Source organism: Phacochoerus africanus, chromosome 3 (assembly GCF_016906955.1).
Source record: "Phacochoerus africanus isolate WHEZ1 chromosome 3, ROS_Pafr_v1, whole genome shotgun sequence".
NCBI lineage: Eukaryota > Metazoa > Chordata > Mammalia > Artiodactyla > Suidae > Phacochoerus > Phacochoerus africanus.
In genome coordinates this window covers 36,417,278-36,434,553 of record NC_062546.1, presented here as the reverse complement: position 1 = coordinate 36,434,553, position 17,276 = coordinate 36,417,278, and the positions used below count along the sequence as shown (strand labels likewise).

Here is a 17,276-nt window from a genome sequence, read left to right as displayed (position 1 = left end):
TTCAGGTGAATGCTGAACGTCCTGTTTAGTGGGAGTCATTAACCACTTTCAAAATTGAGTCTCGAGAATGTGTTGCTTTTATAGTGGGGAAAAAAATAAACGTTCCACCAGAATGGAATGGCTCTCATGCATCTCGTTCCAACTCTGAGCCATTCGTGATGGGCCCAGGAAAGGATTTATCTCTTGCCTTTGTTCAGCAAAGCAGAAGCTTCCACGGTATTAAAAAAGTAGCTACCTGTGTATTCTCTGTGGGGTCTGACCTCTGGTGGGCGGCAGAGAGCTGGAGAATCGTGGAAAGAAGTGTAAGGAGTACAGCAGCTGCTGATGGCGTTGACGCTGTTCACTCTCTGGACAGTGGTTACGTCCTGGTTCCCTGTAGGTTCATTGTGCAGAGAGAAGGTGCCAGAAGGAATAAGACCACATCTAGTCTTTGCTTTGTGGTTCGTGTTTGCTTTTTACAGGTTTGCTCAATTTTCTTCTCTTTCTGCTTATTAAAACACTTAAGCAGCATGAGGGAGCTTACAGTGGAAACCTGTTTTATGCGCTTTGACAAGGGCTGTGATGCCAGATGCACTATTGTTAACATAAATTTAGGCAGTCACAGAGCGAGATCACGTCTCTGCTGGGGACAAGTGGTGAGGCTGGCAGACTGGGTACAGACTGGGCAGAGGTGATGCTGCCGTCCGGTGGTTTTGTAGACGCGTGGCTGATTCTGAGCAAATCCGGGATGTTTATTGCTCTTCTTTCCTCTTCTTTTATCCTCTTCAGTATTTTGCCTCATCAACTTGCTTAGTTATTGAAATTTGTCTCTTTTGGTTAACGCTTACCCTTTTCACCCCTGTGGCTTCAATAATTTACCTTCTCTCTGGCCAAATGGCTGCTTTTACCCACTTTTGTTTTTAATCCTAGCTTTTCACGATTCCCTTGGTTTGCTTAGTTGATGATCCGAAGGTAAACAACAATCTAATTTGACCAGCTCTCTTTTCCCTCCTAAATAAGTATCCGTCAGCTAAAACCTCGGGTTAGTCTTGCGGTGGCTCAGGACCCCAGGGTCACGGCTCAGTGCCTCGTGTGCCACAGTGTAGGTGCTCAGAGTTCCATGTGCGGAGGGCCTCTGGGCCCGGGGAGATGGGGGCCAGTCCTCCGTGGCTTTGCTGTTGCATCCGTCCTCTTCCTCTCCAGGCCTTCTGCCTCCTTATTCTCCTTTGTCCCCTTGTCTCATTTCCCAAGTTTCCTTCATACTTCTGGTCCCGAATTTCAGGGCCAGCCTTTTCTTCTTGCCCAGTGGGATCTATTACAGCAGTTCCATTGGAAGAAGTAAAGGCAGTTTTCAAAAGGAAGGCTTAAAAAGTGAAAGGAAACTCCTTTCACTGTGGTCACCACCCAAAGACATGAAATGACTCAGGATGAGGGGAATAGTCTTAATTTTTCAGCAGGGAAATAGGAAGAGTTTAAGACCTTATTGATTCAGGGACCACAAGTTCAGGAATATTGATAAATTAATTGGGTCTGTTTTCTTCAAATAAGGGGTTTATTAAACAAATGAATGGTGTAAGTAGTATAGTGTCTTAATTGCCCTTTGCTGTGTGACTGAATCCTCTGGTTTACTAATTCTTTCTTTTTGGTGGTTGCCCTACAGTTTGTGCTGTACCTTTATAACTAATCCAAGTCCACTTTATTTTTTATTTTTATTTTTGTCTTTTTGTCTTTTTAGGGCTGCCCCCATGGCATATGGAGGTTCCCAGGTTCGGGGTCTATGCCACAGCCACAGCACCATGGTACCTGAGCCATGTCTGCGACCTGCACCACAGCTCGAGGCAACACTGGATCCTTAACTCACCGAGGGAGGCCAGGGATCAAACCTGTGTCCTCATGGATACTAGTTGGGTTCATTTCCACTGAGCCACAAAGAAGACTGGGAATTCCTAAAATTAGCCATTTTAAAGTGTAGCATTCAGCGACATTACTATATTCACAGTGTTATTCAGCTGTCACCATTTAGTTCCCAAATATCCTTATTACCCCCAAAGGAAACTGTGCCCATTAAGCAGTCACTCCCCATCCCCCCACCCCCACCCCCTTAGCCCTGGTGACCACTAATGTGCTTATTCTGGATGTTTCATATAAATGGAATCACATAAGATGTACTTTTTGCATCTGGCTTCTTTCACTCAGCATGTGTTCAAGGTTCATTCATGTTGTAGCACATGTCAGAATTTCATGCTTTTCTATGAAAAAGAATTTCATTCTATGTCTTTGCATGAATATACCGCATTTGACTTTCCTCTTCCTTCACTGATGGACATTGGGTTGTTCCTAGCCTTCTGACTGTTGTGAATAGGGCTGCTCTGAACATGTGTGTACACCGATTTTCGTTTGAATCCTTGTTTTGAGTTCTTTTTTTTACATGCTCAGCAGTAGAATTGGTGGATCACATGGTACTTCTGTGTTTAACGTACTGGGGCCCTGCCACACTGTTTTCCACAGCAACCATTTTATGTCGCCACCAGCCATATGAAGGTTCCAATGTCTTGGCATCCTTGTCAACACTTAATATTTTCCTTTTTTTTTTTTTTTTTTGGGCCGCACCCACGGCATATGGAGGTTCCTAGGCTAGGGGTTGAATCAGAGCTGTAGCTGCCAGCCTACACCACAGCCACAGCAATGCCAGATCCAAACCACATCTGCAACCTACACCACAGCTCACAGCAACGCCAGATTCTTAACCCACTGAGCGAGGCCAGGGATCGAACCTGCAGCCTCATGGTTCCTAGTTGGATTCGTTTCCCCTATGCCATGATGGGAACTCCATATAGTTTTAACCTTTGTATTTAGGTCTCTGATCCATAATTTTTGTAGACGCTGTGAGGTAAGGGCCCTGCTTCATTCTTTTGCACGTGAACATGCAGCTATCCCAGCACCATTTGTTGAAAAGACTGTTCTTTCCCCATCGAGTGCTCTGTGTTCTTGTTGATTGTATGTGTATGAATTTATTGTGAACTTGGAGTTCTGTTTCATTGTTCTGTGTGTTTGTCTTATGCCAGTACTATACTTTGATGACTCTAGCTTTGAAATAGGTTGAATTAGGAAGTGTTAAGTCTTCCAGCCTTGTTCTGATTATTTATTTTTTTTAAAGATTTTATTTATTTATTTATTTATTTATTTATTTATTTATTTATTTTGTCTTCTTGCCATTTCTTGGGCCGCTCCTGCGGCATATGGAGGTTCCCAGGCTAGGGGTCGAATCGGAGCTGTGGCCGCCGGCCTACACCAGAGCCACAGCAACGCGGGATCCGAGCCGCGTCTGCAACCTACACCACAGCTCACGGCAACGCCGAATGGTCAACCCACCGAGCAAGGGCAGGGACCGAACCCGCAACCTCATGGTTCCTAGTCGGATTCGTTAACCACTGCGCCACGACGGGAACTCCCTGATTATTTTTGAATACATACGTGATCGTGTAGTTCAGGTATCACAGTGATGAAAAGACTGTTAAGGGTGTCTTGCTCTCACTTTTGTTTCTGTCCAGTCTCTGTCCCTTACTCTCCATAGTTAATCACTTTTATTCCTTTTTTTAAAAAATCTTTCTATTTCTTAAATATGAGCAAATATGAATACATAGCTTTCACCTTTTATACAAAGGTAGCATATGTAACATCTTGCTTTTTTTTTTTGGCCACAACTGCAGCATGTGGAAATTCCCAGGCCAGGGAATTGAACCTGTGGCACTGCAGTGACCCAAGCCATTGAAGTGACAGTGCCAGATCCTTAACCTGCTGCACCACAAGACAACTCCACGTCTTGCTTTTTAGAAAATTTCACAGTGTGTCTTAGAGATTCTTTCCATGTTAGTTCATACATAACTTTCTCACATCTCTCTCTTTTTTTCTTTTCTTTCTTTTCTTCTTTTTTTTTTTTAATAACAGCTGTGTAGTGTTCTGCAGTGAGAACAGAGCCTGGTTATTTAATGTATCTTGTATTGTTGGGCCCTTGGGTTGTTTCTAATTTTGGCTCTTAAAAACAACAGTGATGCAGAGTTCCCTGATGGCTCAGCAAGTTAAGGATCTGGTGGTGTCAGATCTGGTTCGATCCCTGCCCTTAGAACACGTGCATGGTCAGCTCTGAAGAGCAGAGAATACCTTTGTGCAGGGCCTCCTGCTCTCCCAGTTTTCTTTAGTAGCATCTTCCTTTTTTTTTTTTTTTAATATAGTGATTTTTATTTTTTTCATTATAACTGGTTTACAGTGTTCTGTCAATTTTCTGCTGTACAGCATGGTGACCCAGTCACACATACATGTGTACATTCTTTTTTCTCACATTATCATGCTCCATCATTAGTAGCATCTTCAGTTTGGTTTTCTGTGGCCCACCTCCCTTTCCCACCTTTTGTCCATATACTAACTCCTCCTACTTTGCCCATATATCACCATGGACTGTGGAAGGAGTGAGCAGAGCAATAGTGACTCAGATTTGCTGCCCACTGACTGTGGACTCTGGGCCCAGTGGCCTGCCTGGACTGACTCAATGTGCATCCTCCTTGTGGTGACTGTCCTGCCATCGCTCTGGCACAGTCCGGGCACTAGAGGCAGGGCCTGGCTTCTCAGTGGGTGGTGACGGGCAGTCAGACATGGTTCAAGGGCACGTGGGCATTAGCGTTGCAGGTAGAGGGGCGCTCTTGTTTGGGGCTGGTAGGCCCTTGGACCCTGCAGGGGTGGCCCCCGTGTGCAGTTCTCCTGCTAGAAACATGTGGGGTTTATATTGAAGGAGAACTGGATTATATCACCCTGGAGCCCTGATACAGTTTAGTAGATATGTTTCTGACTTTTAAGATTATTTTAAAAAATGGTTTTATTTTCCCTGGCCAATATAATTTTTCTTGTGGGCTTTTACTCTTTGATCTGGGCTGGAAAAAATGTTACCATTTTAAGACCTCTGAAAACATGTCTCTGGATTTATTGTCTGTACAAATGGAAATTCAGATAATAGTTCTGTCCTTAAGAAAACAGGAAAAGAAAATAAATTTCTTGCTACTTGGAATGATAAACACAGTGAAGTGTATGCCGTGTCTCTTGCGGTAGAAACTCAAGGTCGGAAATAATTCCTTTCCTCCCCCTTCTTCTAGCAGCTCCCTGAGGAGTGCAATGGCTGATATTTGCTCCTAATTGTAGCCATAATTTTAGCCTGCAATTAAACACATGATTTCCTTCCCAGCTCATGTTTTTTTAGCTCTTCTGACATGGGAACGACAAAGCTCTATAATCTGAACGGTCACTTTAATCTGATAGGAGGTTGCAGGAAGTCACCATGCTCTGGGCACCACTAGCTGCCTGGGGAAACTAGACTGATCTTGCCTCTAACCTGGTGGGCAGCTTGGGTTCTGGTGTAGTTTCCATTCTGCTGCCTGTGCTCTGGGGTCCACTAAGACCCTTGGTGAGGTTAAGGGTCATTGGAGCGAGCACCAGCAGATGGGGAGGACCTGAGTTGGCCGAGGTCCCCTCAAGGTGGCGGATCTGGGGTCGGGGCCCCAGGGCTGAGCTGCCCTCCATGAGGGGCAAAGAGGCTTCTGCTCCAACCCCGCTTGAGCTGCTTTTCTCATCCTCAGCCTGTCTCCCAGAGGCCAGCTGCCCTGTACAGGATATTGTGTGTGGAGCAGGACTCCCTACTCCGGGAAGTTGGGGGACCGCCAGAGTGAGGAAAGAAACGGGTTTCTCTGCTCAAGGTCTTGAGAGCCCCTATCACTACTGTATGTCATGACCCCCAGGGACGTCAGGCAGGCGTGGTCCCCTGAGTCTGCAATGTGGCATCTTTATTCCGGGAGCACTGGCGGCCCGCAGTTTGGGAAGCCTTGCTGGGTGGGTCTCCTAGGATGGTGAGACTGACTTTGCACATGTGTTGGCTGCTGTCCCACGCACACACGTGCTAGGTCTCCCCTGACTTTTCACCACACCAGGGGTGCACTGAGAAGCTGAGGCCCCGGGGCTGGCTGCGGGTGTGAGTTCTGGCACCTGTGAAGTCTTGCTGCCCGGGAAGCCTCATCCAGGGGCCCTTTCTGATTCCCTTCCCCATCTTGGGTGGGAACTCTGGCCCTTCTGCGGCCTTGTGGTGGTGTGGTACTGTCATCCCCACCCGGTCTGCCCCCCAAAACCCTGGGGTCCCCAAGCACCCAGCTGTCTGCACCTCTGAGTGGCGTCTGTGGTCTCCAGCAACGACCCTGGCACATAGTGGCTATGCATGAAATCGGTGAGTGACTTTTAAGTGGGGAGTAGATCTCACCCTCACTCTGCTCCTTTGAGGTGGGAGGGAGAAGGGTTCCGGATGGTTCTCAGACCCCCGGGCTCCTACTGGCTTCACTCTGTGGCCCCGATGCCCGAATTGCTTGTGAATTTATTAGGAACAGTGCTGAGTCCCTCCCTGCTGGTGCACTTGTATGGAGCAAGTGCCGTGTGTGCCTTTGGCAGTGTTTACGCCAGCGCATGCTGCTGACTCTGCCGCGCCTGCTCTCACAGTATCTGCTGGGCTCTCCTTGTACAAGTCAGGGGCCTGCAGGCCACCTCCAGGGCAGGGTATGAGATTATTTGGGGGGCCTTCTAAGCTTTCTTTGTCTTCCATATTTAATTTGTTCTAAAAATTTAATTATGAGGAGTTCCTCTCATGGCTCAGTGGTTAATGAACCCGACTAGCATCCATGGGGACGTGGGTTTGATCCCTGGCCTCACTCATTTGGTCAAGGATCTGATGTTACCGTGAGCTGTGGTGTAGGTCGCAGACTTGGCGTGGATCCTGCGTTGCTGTGGCTCAGGCGTAGGCCAGCAGCCACAGCTCCAATTGGACCTCTGGCCTGGGAACCTCCATATGCCACAGGTGTGGCCCTGAAAAAGACAAAAAGACAAAAAAAAAATTTTAGTTATGAAACATACAGAAAACAGATACGGGTGTGCTCATCAGCCAGGTGCTCACATAGGCATCCTGTCTCTCAAAGCCCCACTCCTGCCTTCTCGTCCATGTGGATGCTGCTGCTGCTGCCTGCCTTGGGTATCCGTCTTTCCTGCCTCTGCTTCACGTAACTTCTCCACAAGTGACAGCATTTGTTTTGGGTATTTGAAAATATATGAATGGCGCCCTGATGATATGTCCTCACAGCAGATTACTTTTTTAAAGATCATAATTTGTGTTTGAGATGCACTGTGTTGACGGCTGTGGCCACCCAGCAGTGTCCCGTGGAGGAGTTCAGGTGGAGTTCATGCATTTGTCCCTCACTGAGTGACCATCATGTCAGATCACTTTTTCTTTTATAAACATTACCAGAGTGAACACCCTTGAATGTTTCCTTTTTTGGTTCGTTTGTTTTTTGGGTCACATGGAAGTTCTCAGGCTAGGGGTTGAGTCGGACCTATAGCTGCCGGCCTACACCACAGCCACAGCCACAGCCACAGCAATGCCACATCCTCACCGAGTGAGGCCAGGGATCAAACCCGCATCCTCACGGAGACTAGTCAGGTTCGTTTCCACTGAGCCACAGTGGGAACTCCCTTGAATATTTCTTTTTGTGTAAGAGTTTCTAGAGTATACCCCCACAGTGGAGTTCCAGGGTTGTAGGGTTCGTTCATCTTGAACCTCACTGAATACAGCACCAAAATGCCCCCCAAAGTGGTTGTGCCAGCTTTTGTCTTCTTGTCTTTTTATGTCCTGTTGACATCCCTCTTCTCTGATCCTTCTTCTCTCTTGCCGGGTCTGCAAAGTCACCTGTGCGAGGGAGCTTGTCCTTCCTCTGGGGGTAGGCTGGCCCTGCCCCCCAGGTTACTGTTTACACCGACGATGTGGGCTTGAACTTGGGCTCTCCAGCTCTTGTAACCGTTTGACTTGCCCTTGCAGATGGCAAGTTTGGTGCCTACATGCAAGTCCACATTCAGAACGACGGGCCTGTGACCATAGAACTGGAATCGCCAGCTCCTGGTGCTGCCACCTCTGACCCTAAGCAGGTAAGGCCGGAGTCGGAGATGGGCTATCTCCTGGCAGCCAGTAACTTCTTGTGGCTTCAGTCTCGTTCCTGGAGCAATTCTCAGTCTGAGGTGGAGAAAACGCTTTATTGCAGTGACCTAGAGTTTACTTGAATAGGTCCCTTCCCAAGAAGGCCCCTGTTCTCCCTGAATGTCCTTGGTGCTGTGACAGGGACTGCCTACCCTCCCCAGGGAGATGCCCTTTGTCCTGTGTGCCCTGTGCTGTGGCAGGGACTGCATGCAGCCCCCCACCCCCAGGAAGGTGCCTGTTGTCCCGTGTTTCCTCTGTGCTGTGGCAGGGACTGCACATCTTGCTTCTTTCTAACTAGGTTCTAGACAGTGTCTTTGCAGACAGCCCAGTCCTCTGGGCTGTTCCAGGGTGAGGTGCCTTGGCTCCCACACGCCACTGGGTGGCAGCAGAGGAGCAGCACAGCCCCCTCGCCCCGGCCTGGTTCTGAGTGTGGGGTGGTTACGTTGAGTAGGTTTTATCCCATGTGTGGGTAGATGTGCTACCCGAGGTTCTTTCTAAAGCAGTGTCTGACCTGGATTTGCTGCCAACTCTAAGCTTTCCAAAAAAAAAAAAATTTAATTAAAATAGAGGAAGGAAATCTGCGCAAGTCTTTGTGAGCTGTGTGCTTCTCAGAGGTGCTCAGCACTTGTGAAGGCTTTAATTAATACCCCCACTTCATGGCCTTTGAGAGGCAGGGGGTGGGCAGAGAGTGAGAGCTGAAGGGACAGCCTTGTTCTGCCCCCAACCCCTACTAGGACGCTCTGAAGTGAATGACGTGGGAGTTGGGGGAGCATTATATAAACTTCAAGTTCTGTGACCCGTTCAAAGTCATCATTTCCAAGGGGAACATAACCTTCCTTTTTGTTACTGATTCTTTGAATTGACGGAGAAGCAGGAACACATCTGATGCAGCAGCACTGGGCTTCAAAGGTGATAATTGAGGTTCCTGGAATTACTGATAACATTAAAGAAAGTCACAAATGAAAAACGCACATGAAACATTCAACTTTTTATTTTGATGTAATTTGAGACTTACAAGTTGAAAGGAGTCAGAGTTCCCATGCATTCTCTCCTCGGCCCCCCAAATTTTACCCTCTTACATAAGCACAGTCCACTCATCAGAACGCTGATGTCAATATTGATGCACTACCACTGGCTACGCCACAAACCTTATTTCAGTTTCACTAGATTCTCCCTCGTGTCCTTTCTCTGCTTCAGGTTGATCTGGGATCCCACGTTGTGTTTAATTACCTTCTCCAGCCTGTGGCTGGTCCCTCGGCCTTTCCTCGTCCTCTGTGACCTTGTCACTTCCCAAGAGGACCGGCCTGCTCTCTTGTAGGGTGTTCCTCCTTGGTTTCTGGAGTTGCGCTGAGGTTGTGCCTTTGATAGGCTCGTCCTTGGAAACCCCTGTCTTCAACCTGGTTTTGTAGGACCCTGTTCTCTCTTGGGTTCCCTCTTGCCTCTGACTGCTCCTTCTGCTTTTATTTAGTCACTATTTTGCAGTTTGGGTTTATTATTCTGCTTTAACTCTTATTTGGAGAAAATTTTTAACCTGTTTTTTTTTTTCATTTTAAACATTTTTCTGGAAGTGATACAATAATACATTAAATCTTTAGGATCTTCAGCCTTTTTGTAGCAAGTACCCCTCTTTTCTTCTCTATCATTAAAAAAAAAAAGGTATCATTCTTTTTTCTTTTTTTTTTTGCTGCACCCACAGCATGTGGAAGTTCCCAGGCCAGGGATGAACCTGTGCCACAGCAGTAACCTGAGCCACTGCAGTGACAACGCTGGATCCTTAACCCACTATGCCACAAGGGAACTCAACCCCCCTTTTTTTTTTTTTTTGTCTTTTTGTCTTTTTGCTATTTCTTGGGCCGCTCCTGCGGCATATGGAGGTTCCCAGGCTAGGGGTCCAATCGGAGCTGTAGCCACCGGCCTACGCCAGAGCCACAGCAACTCGGGATCCGAGCCGCATCTGCAACCTATACCACAGCTCACAGCAACGCCGGATCGTTAACCCACTGAGCAAGGGCAGGGACCGAACCTGCAACCTCATGGTTCCTAGTCGGTTTCGTTAACCACTGCGCCACGACGGGAACTCCCTTTTTTTTTTTTAAATGTGGAGGTTCCCAGGCTAGGGGCCTAATCGGAGCTGCAGCTGCCGGCCTACACCACAGCCACAGCAACACCAGATCTGAGCTGCATCTGCGACCTACACCACAGCTCATGGCAACGCCGGATCCTTAACCCACTGAGCGAGGCCAGGGATCAAACCCGAAACCTCATGGTTCCTAGTCGGATTTGTTTCCTCTGCACCACCACGGGAACTCCCCCCCCCCACCTTTTTTGAAACCTCTAACAATTCATGCTAACTTATTAGGATATGAAAGTCTTTTGTTTTGGTTAGTTTTGAATCTTGTAAGAGCTTTCTCTTCAAATGCATTGAGTGTTCTGTGTCAGTTTCAATTATTTATTCCAGATAACTGACTCCAGAAGCCCCAGACCCTAGAAACTGCCCAGATCTCAGTCCCCAGGCTCACCAGGAGGTGGCCCAGAGGGGATTGGGGGCGGTACTGGCTTTGCCTGTGGCCTGTCTCTGCTTTTCCATTCTTAATAAGAACAGACTTCCTCTTTGGGCTTATAGCTGATTTGTTTGCTTTTGTGTTATTTTAAAGTATAGGCTCCTTAAACCACCCGAACAAATGAACAATGTGTGTGTGTTTTATTGAAGTTGAGTTGATTTACAACGTCGTATTCATTTCTGCTGTACAGCAGAGCGATTCACTTATACGTCTATCTTGTTTTTCATATTCTTTTCCTTTATTACAGGATATTGAATATCGTTCTCTGTGTTATACAGTAGGATCTTGTTGATGTGTATTTATGTATCAGTGTCTTTTTATTTATTTATTTATTTTTTGTCGTTTTGCTATTTCTTGGGCCGCTCCCGTGACATATGGAGGTTCCCAGGCTAGGGGTCCAATTGGAGCTGTAGCCACCGGCCTACGCCAGAGCCACAGCAACGCGGGATCCGAGCCGCGTCTGCAACCTACACCACAGCTCACGGCAATGCCGGATCCTTAACCCACAGAGCAAGGCCAGGGATCAAACCCTCAACCTCATGGTTCCCAGTCGGATTCGTTAACCACTGTGCCACGACGGGAACTCCTCAATGTCTTTTTAGTATGTGACAGTGTACTGGGCACTGTTGGGGGGAGTGAGTACCCTCAGGGGTTAGTGCATTTAAGGTGTAAAGGCTTCATTTGTTCCTGTGTATGTATTTTGGGCAGATTCTTAGTTATTTTAACCTTCTAATCATTTGTGGATGTGTTAAAAAAACAAACTCCTTACATTACTGACTTTGGAAGGTCAAGCCGAGGTTAACTAGTATCTTTTTGTTATTCCCAAGGGAGGGAGGTCAAATTCATCCTGCCAGGGATTTATACATTGAGCACAACAATAATTTAATCAGCCAAATTCAAGATTTTAATCAGAATTCTTAGCTTTTTAGCTAATTTATTAGGAGCTTTCTAGTTCCGGGTAATGTAGGAAAAAAAAAACGTTCAGCCAGTCAGTTATGTTTTGTAGAAACCCTTGTTCAAACATTTGCATTACTAATGGAAAGAGAAGAATGATCTGGAAGTGATAGAAATAAAAAATGATTTTTTTTTTTTTAAGGACTGCTCAATAGATTAAACACAGAAGTGTTTTGCAAACATTTGTCAGTCTGACTGATAAAAGGTTTATTATTTTTAATCCGGTTGGTCTTGAAGAGATGCTAAAGATGGGAGAGTGGGTTGTGAATTGGGTCAAGTGAGCTTTTAGGGGTTCGAGAATTGCTGTGGGCTTGCCCAGTGGATTTTCGGGGTGTCTGTGAATGAGTGCCTTTGCTGAGAGGGTGCAGGGCTTCTATCAGATTCTCCGCAGGCCTCCAGTGAAGTGAAGGTGCTGGGGGCCTGGGGGCTCTTGCGTGCACAGTTGCTTGTTCTTTATCTGAGTCACTTGGGACTTCTGGCTTTAAGCCACTGAGGGTTTCTGCTAAAATGCAGAGTCTTGGAAACACTTCCCACTCTTCCCACCTCACCCCCCACAACTGCCAGATTTTCTGAACCAGAGTTCCTGGCATGTCTGGATGTGGAAGGCAGAAGGGTTTTGTTTATTTGTTTGTTTTGCTTTTTTAGGGCCACACCTGGGGCATATGGGAGTTCCCAGGCTGGGATTGAATCAGAGCAGTAGCTGCTGGCCCACAGCAATGTCAGATCCAAGCTGTGTCTGCAACCTGCACCACAGCGCACAGCAACACCATATTTTTTTTTTTAAGAGTAATTTATTTACTTATTTATTTTGTCTTTTTGCTATTTCTTGGGCCACTCCTGCGGCATATGGACGTTCCCAGGCTAGGGGTCGAATCGGAGCTGTAGCCGCCAGCCTACGCCAGAGCCACAGCAACACAGGATCCGAGCCGCGTCTGCAACCTACACCACAGCTCACGGCAACGCCGGATCGTCAACCCACTGAGCAAGGGCAGGGACCGAACCCGCAACCTCATGGTTCCTAGTCGGATTCGTCAACCACTGCACCGTGACGGGAACTCCGCAACACTGTTATCTTTAACCCACTGAGCGAGGCTAGAGATCAAACCGGCATCCAGGTTTGTATCCTGCTGAGCCACAACAGGAACTCCAGATTTGTGTTTTTAACCAGCTCTCCCTGGGCCCTTCACGTACACTAACGTTTAAGAACTACTGAACTGGAGGCAGTTGGACAGTTGGCAGTAAAAATTGTCATTTTTATCTGCTCCAGGCGTTGGTCTCTTTTGGACCCCCTCCCTCCGTCATCCCGGGCTGAATGTCTAAAACTCCTTTACAGCCTGTGTTACTGCAGCTGCCAGGAAGCACGATGGCCGAGCTCAATTACTGAGGTCACATAGGAGGCTGTTGTCATTTATCAGTGCCCCTCAGTCCCTTGCCACCCTCCCTCCACCCCCAGCCATGGTGGAAACACTCCCAGAGGCTGGTGCCTTCCACACGCAATTATAGGGAAAAGCCCATAGAGCAGCAGCTGCTCGACACAGTAGTGATGGTTGATGGGCCCTCCTCTGAGGGATGGAGGCGTGTGCTTGTGGCATAACTTCTTCCTTACGAGAGGTGAGCCCTGTGTGTGGGTGGGATTGTGGCACTATAGCCTCTTACAGTTTTCAGTTGAAAAGCAGTTTCTAGATCTCTTGGTTTTTTGGGTACCAGACATGGGCTGCCTTACCCATTGGTTGACATATCGGTTGTATTGACTGGACTAGAATAAAAACCCAAGATGACCACACCTAAGTCTTTGCTTGGGGAATTGAAGTTTCATGAGATGCATGGATATCAAACGATATCGTGGGCAGTCAACTAATCGTTTATGTTTAAAAACACGTGGGACATGGTTAAGGGATCATTTTTCATGGAACATTACTTGTTAAGTTTATGATAGAGGCTTTTCCCATTGCATCGTAGGACTAGTTTCCTACAGGTTCCTTACTGTTTCTTGAGTAAGTATCATTTTTTTTCTCCTTAGCGTTTCTGTTCATTCCCCCTGAAATGAGCTCCCTGTCTCCCTCTTGCCGCCTTCCCCATCCTTTAAGGTCCGTTTCAGATGGTGCTTCATTGGTGACCTCATCTTAGTGCCCATCCGGGCCCGGTCTTCTTGTCTCTGAACCCTCGCTGCATGGTGTGGCACTGATTTCATGGTGCTTAACGCTCTACATAATGGCCCACTCACCTTTGTTCATTTCTCCATCTGTCCTTCCACCTGTGTGTCTATCCATTTGTCCACTCCTCTACCCACTGCCCAGCATCCCTTCACTCAGCAGGTACTCCCAGGGGGCCTGCTGCTACAGGCCCTGCAGAGGAAAGGTATAGCCCTGAGCAGAGCAGGTCCTTGTGGAGCTGGCATCCTAGTGGGAAACATATGGAAGTATGTATCATTTATTTATTTTTTGTCTTTTTCCTTTTTTTTAGGGCCATACCTATGGCATATGAAGGTTCCCAGGCTAGGGGGTCTAATCGGAGCTGTTGCTGCCAGCCTACGCCAGAGCCACAGCAATACCAGATCCGAGCCGCGTCTGTGACCTACACCACAGCTCACAGCAACGCCGTATCCTTAACCCACTGAAGGAGGCCAGGGATCGAGCCCGAAACGTCATGGTTCCTAGTCAGATTCATTTCCACTGCTCCACGACGGGAATTCCCTCTGTAAAAGGGAGGTCTAAGTTTGTGGCCTTGCTTGCATTCCCTCTCCTCCTTCCCTGTGGAGTCACAGTGCCCAGGGAGGACTCTGGCCCGCCTTCTGTCTCAGAGCCACAGCGCCTTTGACTGCTTGGAGGACAAAGGCTGCTGTTAACTGTTGGTGTCATTGTTGGATCATGGGACCTTCATGGGACAAGTACAATTTCTATAAACTTCATTCCAGAAATGCAGACCAGATCTGTGTTTTTTGTTTTTGTTTTTTTTCCTGTTTCGTGTTGTTCCTTTGCCCCATCATTTTGTCTTGGGAAGAGTCTCATATTTTCATTTTAAAAATTTCATGCCAGCAGTGTATTAACTGGACAGTGCCAGGTTAGAAATGTTATTTTTTATTAGTAAGTTTTTATAGTGTTCCTGGGTAGAACTGATATTTTTATAGAAACAGTTCTTTTCCTGTCTTTTATTTTTCTCATGAGCCCATAAAATAACATTGTGATATTTTTTGTTACAGATGATACATAAAATCAATATCTTTTTAAAAATTCGAAGTTTAACCAGAAGTTTGATACATTAAAGTTGCTTTTCTCTATAATCTCTTATTCCCAGAGGTAACACCATAAATAAGCTCTATGTGTTTTCTTCTAGACTTAATAAAAACGTTTACCCACATTTACAGACACTCATAGAAAACACGTGGCATTCCTAGGTGTGTGTAAGTGTGTTTGTCATACTTTTTTTTTCTTCTTCTTCTTTTTAGGGCCGAACCCGAGGCATATGGAAGTTCCCAGGAGGCTCAGGGTTGAATTGGAGCCGTAGCTGCCAGCCTGCACCACAGCCACAGCAACGCCAGATCCGAGCTGCATCTTCGACCTGTACCACTCAGCTCATGGCAACGCTAAATCTTTAACCTACTGATTGGGGCCAGGGATTGAACCTGCATCCTCATGGATACTAGTTAGGTTCATTCCTGCTGAGCCACAGCAGGAACTCCTCATTGGCATTTTAATACCATCCAATCCTCAGACCCCATTCATATTTTAGTGGTTACCCCTATAGCTTATCTATATATGTGTGTATGTGTGTGTGTATATATGTATATATTTATAGACTGTGTGTGTGTTGTATATATATGTGTATATATATATAGACTGTGTGTGTGTGTATGTGTGTATATATACACACTATATATATATATATATATGCTAATACACATATATGTTCGGAATCATGTGTTGCATTCACTTCTCATACGTCTTTAGGTTCCTTCATTCTAAGTCCCTTCCTTGGTCTTTCTTTGACTTCTGTTATCTTGGCTCTTTGGAAGCCTATAGGCCAGTTATTTTGAAAAATGCCCCTCAGCTTGGGTTCCTGTGGCATTACCTTCAGGATGCACGTGTGTAGGTGTATGTGTGTGCATGTATGCGCATGCCCTTGACCTGCGTTTACTGTCCTGGGACAGGCTGCTTCCCCACCCACCAGGTCACTTGTGTTGTTGCATCCAGAGCTCGTCCATTCATTTTCACTGCGGGGTAGGACTCTGTCATGTGACTGTACTGCCTTTGATGAGCTGCTTTCCTTTTGATGGACTTAGGGGTTTTGGCAATTTTCTGCTGTTACTAACAGAGATGTAGAAATTGTCCTTATTACATTTCTTTTTTTTTTGTCTTTTGTCTTTTTGTTGTTGTTGCTATTTCTTGGGCCGCTCCCGCGGCATATGGAGGTTCCCAGGCTAGGGGGCCAGTCGGAGCTGTAGCCGCTGGCCTACGCCAGAGCCACAGCAACGCGGGATCCGAGCCACGTCTGCAACCTACACCACAGCTCACGGCAACGCTGGATCGTTAACCCACTGAGCAAGGGCAGGGACCGAACCCGCAACCTCATGGTTCCTAGTCGGATTCATTAACCACTGCGCCATGATGGGAACTCCCTCATTACATTTCCTTTGTGAATGTAGATTTTCAAAGCAACAGACCTTTATCATTGCCTTTAAAATTTGAACTAGTTCAAACTTGCTGGACTGTGGAGAATAATATAACAACACCAGTATTAAATGTTGGCTCTAGAATCTTTAAGTTGGTAAAGTTGTCGTCCCAGTCATTAAAGGGGAGTTTTACTGGGACTTGCTCAAAGTTAGTGGGTCACTGAGTGAGAATTACTGTTAATGATGAAATTGCCTCAAAAGTAATTTTTTTAAGGTCTCGCTCAGTGGGTTAAGGATCCGGTGTTGCCGTGAGCTGTTGTGTAGGTCACAGATGCAGCTTGGATCTGGTGTTGCTGAGGCTGTGGGGTAGGCTGGCATCTGCAGCTCCAATTTGACCCCTAGCCTGGGAATTTACATACGCCACAGGTGTGACCCTAAAAAAAAAAAAAAAGAAGAAGAGCAGAAAACGAGCCTAGTGGCTCAGTGGGTTAGGCATTGGATGTTTTCACTGCTGTGGCTCAGGTTTTTGCTGTGGTGAGGGTTTGATTCTTGGTCCTGCAACTTCCACATACTGTGGGGGGAGCCAAAAAAAGCAAAAAAAAACCCCCAGAAAATGTAGCCCTCCCACCCAGATGTGACCTGGGTAAATGACATAGCACATTGGCACAGCCACCTTTTCTTTTTGGCTTCCTTCATGTCTCTGCAACAGGAGGAGTCAGTGAAGGTGAAGGATAATGGCCCTGAGAGGCTTGCTTGGCACCTGGGCAGACTCACTTCTCCTCTTGGATCCCTACCTTGGCCCTGGTGTCGCTTCGGGTGACATGAAAAGTGCCATCAAGAGATTCGTCCCCAGCCTGCTCAGTCCCCAGTATAGATGGGTGATAAATCAGTTCCATGCTTGTGCGTGATGTGAGGCTGACCCAGGAAAGGAGAGGGAAGGAATCGGGTCAGAGCCCAGCTGGGTTCACCAGCCCCAGGAACCAGAATTCTCCAAAGATGAAGAAGTCCGTCAGGGAGTTCCTGTCGTGACACAGCGGAAACAAATCCGACTAGGAACCATGAGGTTTTGGGTTTGATCCCTGGCCTCGTTCAGCTGGTTAAGGATCCGGTGTTGCCATGAGCT

At 46.9% G+C, this 17,276-nt stretch overlaps 1 protein-coding gene across 1 annotated transcript in view; it reads left to right on the top strand.

Moving 5' to 3' along the window:
- DTD1 (D-aminoacyl-tRNA deacylase 1) overlaps positions 1-17,276 on the top strand; it is a 136,252-nt gene that overhangs the window by 14,840 nt on the left and 104,136 nt on the right. The window contains exon 4 of the mRNA XM_047771614.1: positions 7,874-7,980. Within this exon, the coding sequence (XP_047627570.1) occupies positions 7,874-7,980 (107 nt within the window). The remainder of the gene's footprint in view (positions 1-7,873; positions 7,981-17,276) is intronic.